The 10882-nt window shown below is 41.0% G+C and overlaps 1 protein-coding gene across 4 annotated transcripts; it reads left to right on the top strand.

Moving 5' to 3' along the window:
* The first annotated feature begins 249 nt into the window (after positions 1–249).
* Znf662 (zinc finger protein 662) lies at positions 250–5884 on the top strand. Of its 4 annotated transcripts, XM_015488928.2 has the most exons (4): positions 251–1009; positions 1654–1770; positions 3805–3906; positions 4573–5884. In XM_015488928.2, the coding sequence occupies exons 1-4, from the start codon at positions 976–978 to the stop codon at positions 5601–5603; spliced, it is 1284 nt and encodes a 427-aa protein (XP_015344414.2). In that variant the 5' UTR covers positions 251–975; the 3' UTR covers positions 5604–5884. The 4 variants fall into 4 exon arrangements, with proteins under 4 accessions (XP_048650809.1, XP_015344414.2, XP_048650808.1 ...); XM_048794852.1 differs by lacking the exon at positions 1654–1770 and having other exon boundaries at positions 250–1009; XM_048794851.1 differs by lacking the exon at positions 3805–3906.
* The last annotated feature ends 4998 nt before the right edge of the window (positions 5885–10882 follow it).

Raw genomic sequence — 10882 nt, 5'->3', positions numbered from 1 at the left:
GAGCAGAACTTGCTCCTCAGTAATATAAAGACAGATGCTGAGTGAGGCAGTGGATAGAATTATAAGAACTCTTGATGGCTGTAGGTTAACACTGTTGGTGTTTCCTGAGGAAGAGGATGAGATAAAAAAGAGAAGATGCAGAGGCTCCTACAGATACAGATCCCGAGATAGGCCCTTGTGGAAGAGAGTGGGGTGGGACGTTTTGGAGAGTTTATAGGGGTGGGGGATTCTGAGAATAAAGCCACAGTTCAGGATTTATCCCAGGGTAACCTGGGTGGGTCAGAGGCACTTTGGTGGCTGGGAGGGAAAAAGAGGAAGGGTCCTACACAGCAGGAGTGGTGACATTTGAAGGCAGTCTGACACAGTATGCAAGAGTCAGAGTCACACAGGCTGTTTCAGCTCTGTAGCTTCGGAGGAAACTAATCTCTCTGAGCCTCAGTGCCCTCTTCTGTAAAATGGATCTGTACCCTTCTCCATAGATAGTGAGATATTAAGTAATATGTGAAAATATACTGAACTTGGCACAGCTCAGTAAAATATAGTTGTTACCAAGGGGTGGTGAACTTTGAAGGAGGACCTCTTGTGGAGAAAGGATGGGATCTAGACCACAGAGGGTGGTTTTGGAAAGAAAACTTTGGCAGAGATTCATGAAAAAGAAGGATGTTTCTATTACTGAAATAAAGATGAACAGACATGAGAAAATTGATGGCTGATCTCTTATATGTTTGTAAGTAGGGGGCAAAAATCTGAGCATTTCCATAGATGTTCAGAATCCATAAACATAGCAGATATCCCTGCCAGTACCTCTTGGTATCCTGTCTGCCATTACTGCAAGCCTGAGCCTAGGATTGACCTAGGACACTTAAACACACGTTGTTTCAGGAGTCAGTGACCTTTGAGGATGTGGCCGTCTACTTCTCTGAGAATGAATGGACAGGGCTGGCCCCTGCTCAGAGGGCCCTGTACAGAGATGTGATGCTGGAGAATTATGGGACTGTGACTTCCCTGGGTAAGGATCTCTTCCCTTTGGCTCTGCCTCTGCCCTTTAGAGTTTCCTGACTCTTTCTTAAAGGCTCAGGAGTTTAATAATACCCAGATCAGTGGTAGCTTCAGGATCCTAGATTCTTAATGACCTAACCTGAGCAGTTGCTGGGAAATGGAAATCCTGGGATCAGTTTGGGCCTTGCACAGGATTCCCTTGCTGAGCAGTTAGTGCTGCCCAATGTCTCACCCCCATTGAGTGCCCCACTGAGCGCCCCACTGAGTCTTTGGTTCCCCCTGTAGGGAGATCCTGCCCAGTGGCAAACATCTTCATGTAGATGTCTAAACTTGATTGCTCTAAAAGGGAGAAGATAAGAAGGTTCAGTTCCTTAATCAGTGGAATCAGGCATTTCCTGACTGAAACTGTCACTGAGCACCTCTTATGTACTCTGTCAACTTCTGAATCTTTGTAAGAATAAAAAATATATAAAAAGCTTCCTGGTCCCTCTCCCCTGGGTCTCCTGCTATTTTCCCTGGACTTCCTTTCCCTGTTCTTCCTAGTTATTTTCCTTTTTTTACTCTTCTGCCCCTGAAGACACAGGCCTGGGAGGAGCCCTGGGATTGCTCTGTGTCACCCCACTCACCTGCCTGTCCCATTTCCTTCCCCTCAAGCGGCATTTCCATTTCCCAAACCGACTCTGATTTCCCAGCTGGAGCGAGGGGAAGCACCCTGGTGCTCAGCTTCTTGGGGAGCTCTGGATGGAGAGGGTCCAAGGGCCATCTCCTCAGGTGAGTGAGGACATATGCTAGTCATCATGTCTTTTAAAAATGTAATGGATATGTGTTCTTTTAACCTAGTGCCATAGATACTAGTTGGATTTCCTTTTTTCTCTGTATTCTCATGGTTTTCTTTGAGTTCTTGTTTTATTCATTCTAGCTCCTCTGAGCCATCTTTATTCAACTCTGCCTCTTCCTCATCTCTGCTGTTGTCATAACCACCATTTATGTATTCCCTGACTTTCCTGATTACTCCCACTGGAGGTGGCCTTTCTACTTTCCTGACCTGCTTAGAGACTTCCAGCAAAAGATTCTGGCTGCCCTTTGGGACATGAAGGCCTTCTTTATCATTAAAGAGCACAGAATCTTAATAACCCTCAGCCAAATAGTTCTTATTCTTAAGGGATTGCTGATAGGAAAAGCCCCGGTATTACTTTTGCCCCAAACAAATCTTTCTTGTTTTCCTAGAAAGAGCTTGTTCTCCTGCTCTTCTAGTGAGAACTGTGTTTCCCTGTTGCCTTTCTGGAAAACTTCCATCTTCCCCCCCCCCAGAGCTCTTCCACAGCTCAGTGAGACTTGAACTGTGCCTGCAACCTCCATGTTCTTGTTCTGGCAGTCTTTTTTTATATTAGGATACTTTTGATTGCAAGTATAAACCCCATTAAAACTGGCTTAAATAATAAAGAGGAATTTATTGTTTTATGTAACTGGGAGGGCTGTCGTGAGCTGCAGGTACAGTTTAACAGTTTCTGCTCTGTCTCCATGTATTTGGCTTTGCCTACAGTCTGGGCTTCTCTTGTGGTTGTAAGGTGATTGGTACATGTAACCAGGACTCTGCTTCTTCATACCTAGGGAAAGAAAACAGGATAGATCTTCCTTAGGCTTTATCCAGAGAAAATTAAAAGTTTCAAGTATTGCTCTAATGTACCTTCTTAAGTCATAAGCCAGCCCTTAATCAGTCACTTGACCAGGGAAATAATGTATACTGATTGACTGGGCTGAATTGCTGATCCCTGAACCAGTTTTCCATGGTGAATGGGATAGGATTAACTTGCTTGGCTTAGACCATTTCAGAGCCTAGCCTAGGAGCTGAAGTTGGGATCACTCCCCATGCCTGCTGTAGCTACTCCACAATGGTGAGGTGTAGAATGAATGTAGAAGGAGTAATCAATGTCTCCTGCATTTTCTCAGGATCTCAGTGCTTCCTTTCCTCTCCACCTATGCGAATTTATCCCCTTTGCCTTAGTTAAAAAATCAACAGCTAAGTTATTCCTTGAGCAAAACTCTAACTCCCTGACCTGAAGCAGACTTCCTTGGAGTAGATCTGTCTTCACTCAGTCCACTTTCATCTTAGAGAAGATGATCTCAGGGGACACAGAGTCTTTGGCTTCAGCCATATATAAGATTGTCGTTTGAAGGTGTAGAACTGACCTGTTGCTTAGGCAGTTATGGAGAGAACTACACAGTGACAGATGTTAGGTAAGCCTGAAGTAAAATTGCTAGAGTGAACTTTTGTGAATAGAGATGTCTGTCATAGACTAAGAAGTGACTTCTAGAAATGGCTTAGTGAGGCTGTGATATTAATTCTTATGGATGTCACAGACAGACCCATCATTGATCCTTTGTGGAATAAATGGTATTAGATGGAGAAGAAGAAAGGAAACCAAGAGACTATGGTTTCCTAGAATATCCTGCCTAGACAGAAAGTCCTTAGGAACAGCTCTTCTGAACTCTATCCTATCCTGATTCTTTTGTATGTGAACTTTTTACAACCCATAGAAGAGGACTTGGTCTTTTCTATTTCTTCTTGACATTTTACAATGAGTGATATGCTTTCATATCATTGGGAAGGGATGGAATTGCAACTTTCCTATTCCACTGTTTTCTATTCGTTATATTCCTATCTCCCTTGAATTGCTGGTCATTTGTGTAATCTATCTTTCTACCTACCTTAATTCTTCCCTCACCACTTCCATTTCTGCTCCATTCCTAATGGGTCACACTCCTCCAACTGAGCCAGTCTTATTTGTACCTTGCCCCTGGCAGGATATCCATTTCTAAAGCCTGCTGGGATCTCCCATCTTGAGCAGCTGGAAGAGCCACTGAACTTGAAACTACCAGTAGAGAGTCCAGGCCTAATTTATACTGGTAAGAGAGAAGGAAATGAGCATTTTTCTTTCAGTCATAGAGTTTCCTCTGTCTTTTCTTTTTAAAATATTAAAAGCCCATTTTGGCTGAGCACAGTGATGCATGCCTGTAATCCCAGCAGCTCAGGAGGCTGAAGAAGGAGGATCTTTATTTCAAAGCCAGCCCCAGCAAAAGTGAGGCACTAAGCAACTCAGTGAGACCTGAATCTAAATAAAATAGAAAATAGGGCTGAGGAAGTGGTTCAGTGCTTGAGTGCCCCTGAGTTCAATCCCCAGTACCCCCCCAAAAAAAACCCCATTTTGCCATTCATGTTCTAAATAAATGACTTTCCAAAATTTTCACATCAACCAATTTATTAAGAGGCAACTTAAGACCAGAGCTTCCACATTTTAATAGGATAAGCTCAATTAATTAAATAGTCATGGATTGGGGTTTTAGGGCTTAGCTTGGCTTTGTGGAATTACAGTCCCTGAGGAATCTATCTAGTTTCCACCTTTTACTTTTGGTTGCTTTTCATGTGTTAGCCCTGTTTTTGTCATTTTTGGCTAAGATGGGGCCATCGAGACAAGGGGTGACCTTGGAGAGACAGGGATATATTTATATGACTTAGTGACCTTTGTCACTATTATAGGTAATGATATTTGCAGCTCTGATTTCTTCTTTCAGAGAACATGTTGAAGAGTGAGAAAGAAGATTTTATTCTGAAAGAGGAAGTTTTTGAGGAGACACAGGACCTCATGGTGCCATCAAGTGGATCCCGGTGGTATGGCTCCCAGGAGTTCTCCTTTGGAAAAACCTGTGAAGAGGAGAAAAGCAGGTTAAGGAGATGGCTTAGCTACTCCAGTAGGAGAAATTTGGAAAACACTACAAATGACATTGTAGAAGTGATTGTCAAGGATGAGATGGTCTCAGTAGAAGAGGGTTCAGAGAATACTGATGTTAGTAACTACCTCAGGATGCATCAGAAAATTCTAAATGAGCAGGTATTCTACATATGTGAAGAATGTGGCAAATGTTTTGATCAAAATGAAGACTTTGGTCAACATCAAAGAACTCATAATGGAGACAAGGTCTATGGATGTAAGGAATGTGGAAAGGCTTTCAGTTTTAGATCTCATTGCATTGCACATCAGAGAATTCACAGTGGGGTGAAACCCTATGAATGTCAAGAATGTGCCAAAGCCTTTGTTTGGAAGTCAAACCTGATTAGGCATCAGAGAATACATACTGGAGAAAAACCCTTTGAATGTAAGGAATGTGGGAAGGGTTTTAGTCAGAACACAAGTCTTATACAACATCTGCGAATCCACACTGGGGAGAAACCATACACATGTAAGGAGTGTGGGAAAAGCTTTACTCGAAACCCTGCTCTTCTTAGGCATCAGAGAATCCACACTGGGGAGAAGCCTTATGAATGCAAAGATTGTGGGAAAGGATTCATGTGGAACTCTGATCTTGCACAGCATCAGAGGGTCCACACTGGAGAGAAGCCTCATGAATGTACTGACTGTGGGAAAAGCTTCATTTGCAAGGCACACCTTATCCGACATCAAAGGATCCATACTGGGGAAAGACCCTATAAGTGTAATGACTGTGGGAAGGCCTTCAGTCAGAATTCTGTCTTGATTAAGCACCAAAGGCGCCATGCTAAAGAGAAACCCTATAACTGTTGGACCTCTGACATTCTTGAACATTAGAGATGCATATTGGTGATCCTTGCTTATAGTTTATAGGCTATAGGAGCCCCAGAGACAAGTAAGATGCCCTTCCACAATTTGCTATAACCCTAATAGCCAGTATTATCTTGAACAGATACCACTCTAGCAAGTCTAGATCCTCTGTACTGCTGTGTTTATATGAAGCACCACTTGATTGAGCACCTACTCAATTAAGCAGACCTTTCTTCCTCTTCTACTTGTAACCAGTGCCACCCAAGTTAGTATCTAATTATATGCTATCTCATGTTTTTCAAACAGTATCATGTCTTTTAGTTTTGACTCCATCTGAGTAACTCTTTGAAGACCAATATTGCATTTCTTTTGTTTCTCAAGTTTTAAGCTTATTTTTTTTTAATATTAGATAGAGCATGCTCATGATTTAAAAAAAAAAAAAGAGTTCTGAAGGATGCTCAGTGAAAAGTAAATTTTCTTGTCATGTTGTCTCCCAGTTCTCCCCAGAAGCAATCACTTTTATAGGTTGTGAATCTTTTTGGAGATTTTCTGTATATGCAAATTTTAATATTGCTTTTCATAAGTCTTCCTCACAGAAAACCTTATTTGATATGGGTCACATTTGCCAACTTCAGGACCTTCCCTTACTCTGAAGTTGTGGTCCTTCTGGAGGTCTCAGGGTAACTTAGGGAAAGCAGCAGAGAGGGGTTCATGTTGTGCAATGCTGAGAGACCACATTTCCCTGTGTTATGAGACAGCACTCTAGGATTGGGAAAACATAAACCCCGTGAAGATTTTTTTTTTCATAAAAATATGTAGAGTTAAAACCCTTTACTGCTCTTTTATCCTAAATCTCCCAGCCTGTCCCCTACTCATCACTATGATAGTCCATATCCTAAAATAAGTCATGGGGCCATCACCAAGGGTAGGGGATAGTGGTTACTCTGGTGGTGGTTAATGCTCTGTTAGGTAACATCCTTCAGTTAGCAGTTGAAAAATTCCCATATAACCCAATGTCTTGGTATCAGAGTTAAATTCTTCCTAGGCCCAGGATCAGAGAAAACAAATGCTAGGAATACATAGATTCTATGCAGGAAAGTAAGGAAGCCTAAAATTAACTCCTTTTGAAATCAGGAGTCTGATTTCAACATTTTAGAAGGAGAATACAAACTGCCAGTACTGTGAAAGATACAGGATATTAGAAAGTGGCCCTAACCACCTTAAAGGTTGAGAGGATGAAAGGCCTTGTTCAGCGGAGAACGTTGATCCAAACAGATTTGAAACACGAGACTCTTCACCTGTAGAACCACTTTTTGTGGATGGTGCAGTTTGCTTCACTGTTGCTGAGGCATCCCATTTTTTTGACCAGGGAGCAAGGAAGAGAAACCGTGGGCCTGCCTGCCCCAAACTTCTGCTTCCTGAAAAGTCACAAATAACTTTAGAGTTCCTGATTGCTGAAACCTAATGTCATTTAATAAAGTGAACTTTTTCCAGGGTAGCCCAGCTTGGGTAACATCTAATAAGCAGTAAAACTTGTGTACCACATGGAACCAAGAAATGGAAATGACTGATGTGAACAGTGGGAAGTTGTATGCAAATATTATTTGGGAAACTACTTGTGTGAAAAGCACGCTGTCAGGTGCTTTTTAAATATATCAGACCTGTTCCTGCCTTCCTGGAACATTTAACCTAATGGGAGAGAGTACCCCTTCAGGATAATTAGACAAAATTATTAAAAGTCTAAATGTGATGAAGAAAATGAGCAAGGTACTGAGATGGACTGATGGGAGGGGCCCACTTAATATAGGTGATCAGTGAAGGCCTATCCTAAGAGGTAACATTAAAACCAAGAATATGAGAGCACTTTCTACATAGAAATCATTTCTATGTAGAAATGATTTGTAAAAGGACAAGAATGGAAGATATGTGAGAAAGAGCCTCTTAAGAACAGGAAGAACAGCAGGCAGAGGGAACAGCTGTGAAGACTCCCTGCTGTATGAGGAGCTTGGTATGTTCAAGAAACCAAAAGAGGGGCTGGGGATATAGCTCAGTGTAGAGCATATGCTTTGCATTTGCAAGGCCCTGGGTTCAAATAAACACACTACCCCCCCCCCAACACACACACACACAAAAGATTTTTAGATATGGTATAACAATGAAAGGTGTATGGCACAAATTGGGTTTGGAGGGAATTAGGCAGGCCAGAATATTATTTTTCTTTGAATGAAAAGAAGCCATCCAACGGAAGAGTGATATTTTGAGTCATGTTTTAAGATGGTCACTCTGCTACATAGAAATGATTTGTAAGAGGACAAGAATGGAAGGAGAGATTATGTTGGGGACTGTAGTAGCCCCTGTTGGAAAGGATGATGGCCCAGAGAGACTGGTGGTAGTGGAGACAGAAGTAGGTGGATATATTTTGGAAATAAAGCCATAATGTGCAGATGCATTCAATACAAGAAGTAATGGACTAAGAGGGGTCAGGGATAGTTTTCTGATTTGAAAAAGTGAGTGAACAATTGATTGTAATGGATGATACTAGAAGAGGAATAGGCTTGGGAAGGGAGAAGTCAATAACCCTTATTTTGGATTAACACATTTGAGATATGGGTGAGATGTTCAAGTTGGCCATTGTATATTATGGGCTAGAACACCATGTTAGCCATGACTAAAGCTGTTTATTTGGGAGATATCAAATGAGCAGGAGACATAAAGGATGGGAAGCAATGAACAAAATCCCCTGGAGGATGGGAAGAAATTTATAAAATCTAGAGCTGTACTGTCCAATGCAGAAACCACTAGCCACATGTGGCTATTTAAAATTTTTAAATGCAGTTCTTTTAGACACATTTCAAGCATATCATATGTGGCCACCTTTCAAGCATACCATATGTAGCCATCTTATTATGTAGCATGGATTTAGAAGGCTTTCATCATTGCAGAAAGTTCTACACAGTGCTGCCTTCAAGATGTAGCAAGATACCAAGACCCCAGGATAGAGAGCTATGGAATATCAATTCAGTATTTAGGGAGCTGGATAGAGGGAGGTACCAGCAAGGGATGCTAAGAAAGGGCAGCCCTGAGGTGTTGACAACACTACAGGCAGCAGTTGAAATAGGGTTGAAACATGGACAAGGGCTGCTAGGAGATGATGGTCAAAACCCTAAATATTCATAAGCTCCCAAAGTCAGAATGATGAATATGTGCTGGATGAGGTCAGTATCTTAAAAATTGGAAAGAGAGTTTACGCATCAGAAGCCTGAGGAAGTAGAATCATGCAAGAGAAGGAACAGTTTGGACCTACCAAGGAGCATCAGGGAAGGTGATCAACCCTAGGAATGCCACTGCTCAAAGATGGAAATGTTTGTAGGTTGAGTGGTTGGGTGGCAAGATTCATAAGTAACATAATGAGAAGTACCAAAATACAGCAAAAGATAGGTATTCTAAAGGATTAGGAAGATGCATGTGGAAATGGGTGGCCCCTACTAGGAGAGTTCCAACTGTTTTTTTCCTTACCAGAGGCCTATAGGCAGGCACTTAGAAGCCCTAAGTTCCTATCATGAAAGATGTAATTTGTAATGACACTTTCTAAACATGTAAAAGTCAGAAGATGAAAAAAATATTAATACCTAGTTCCTAAATTTTGGAGAAATATAAACAGTGGAAATTAACATTTTCTGATAAGTTACAATAATAATATATTAAAAAGCATAAAATTTATTATGGTAAAATTTTGTCTTCAAGTTAAAAAAATATAGGATTAGAAAATGTGGATGTATGGAAATAGAATACTGAAAAGTAGCTAACCTACCCAGAATTCCCTAGGGGAATGAATAAGTTCCTGCTATATTGCAAGCTGTAGCCAGTTAAAAGTTGCCTGTGTTAGAAGCAACTCAATTGCAAATTCATGTCTGCAGTTCTGAGCATCTGCCTTTGAGGCTTTCAGTTAGGACTCTGTAATTGTCATCTCTGACTTGTTTTCTATCATCTGTTCAACTTCTTTCTGGCAAGAGTAACCCAAATATTCTTTGGGAAGGTATCCGTTCTCAGCGAGGTGGTTTGGATCCACCCACAGTTTCATGAGTTTCATGTCACAACCCTGCTTAGCTTGTCAGTCAGCTTTCCCATCCCTTTGGCCACAAAGCTAGTGTGGCATGAGATATTTACTGAGTCTTCTGGAAGAAAGACTTTTTCATCTTTGAAAGCTACCAAAAGAGATTCTCTGTCCCTTGTGTGTCATATAAGAAAATGTTAGGCCTGGGACCCTAGCAACTATTTTTTTTTTCTATGAAAAGGGGAGATTCTAGAACTTCCAGATGTTACCTCGTAGAGCCTGTGGATAAAGCTAATGCCAAAGAGAAGAGTGGCAACACGGGGAAACTAGTTCCTTGCCAACATTGTTTGAGCCACTAGGTCAAGCATGGCCTGAAGCAGACCTACTTCTAAACTTTTTAGCTATATGAGCTGATAAAAATATTTTGTAGATAGATTGAGGGGCTAGGGTTGTGGCTCAGTGGTAGAATGCTCACCTAGCATGCACGAGGCACTGGGTTCGATCCTCAGCACCACATAAATGTAAAATAAAGATATGGTGTCCACCTAAAAGTAAAGAATAAATAAATAAATAGCTAGTTAGATTGAGTTTTCTGTCATTTGTAACAGACTTTTATTTGTAAGCTCTGTTTTATCATACAGCCCCTTACTATTGCATTTCCCCCCTTATTTTAGTAGTAATACAAGCTACTTATTTTTATCTCAGTTGCACAGAGGTTGAGTGACTAAGGTGACTTTTGTGTCCTAAAGTTGATTTCATAAATACCACCTAACTGATCTTTTAAGTCACTCCATAGCATTCCTTCCAAACTTGATGAAAACATACTCATTCCCAGATTCTTTAGTACATAGCTTCCTATCTTCCTATCTTCCTAACTTGCTCTATGTAATTTTTTTTTAACCACATTCACTTCTATGTTAAGTCAGATCATTGTGGAATAACAAGGTGTTAGGTTGAGATCGGCTAGGTACTTAGTTATTATTGCTGAGTTCATACCTCGTGACAGAGCCTATAAGGCTCAAAGTCATCTCTGTGGTTGAGTTGAAAGTTGCTTTTATAGAGTGAAAAGTTACTTTCTTATTTTAGCAACAAAAGAAAAAAAACTGGCTTTAATCATTTTTTCTTCATATTTTTTTTCCCTAAAGAAAGGCTGTCTGTGTCTGGTTCAAGTGATACACACGTTAGAGTTGAGCAGTGGTATTTCTCAGCCCACCCTCATTCCAGCATGTCCAGTCCAATCAGAACTATAGTA

This window comes from Marmota marmota, unplaced genomic scaffold (assembly GCF_001458135.2).
Source record: "Marmota marmota marmota unplaced genomic scaffold, marMar, whole genome shotgun sequence".
NCBI lineage: Eukaryota > Metazoa > Chordata > Mammalia > Rodentia > Sciuridae > Marmota > Marmota marmota.
Note: the sequence above shows the minus strand (reverse complement) of the source record. Positions and strands in the feature narration are given on the sequence as shown.

Excerpts from the sequence above, each read along its gene's own strand:
- Znf662 (XM_015488928.2), top strand. The coding sequence starts at position 976 with ATGCTGGAGAATTATGGGACTGTGACTTCCCTGG. Across the intron at positions 1,010-1,653 it reads TGGGACTGTGACTTCCCTGG|CGGCATTTCCATTTCCCAAA; the intron begins GTAAGGATCTCT and ends CTTCCCCTCAAG. Across the intron at positions 1,771-3,804 it reads TCCAAGGGCCATCTCCTCAG|GATATCCATTTCTAAAGCCT; the intron begins GTGAGTGAGGAC and ends TGCCCCTGGCAG.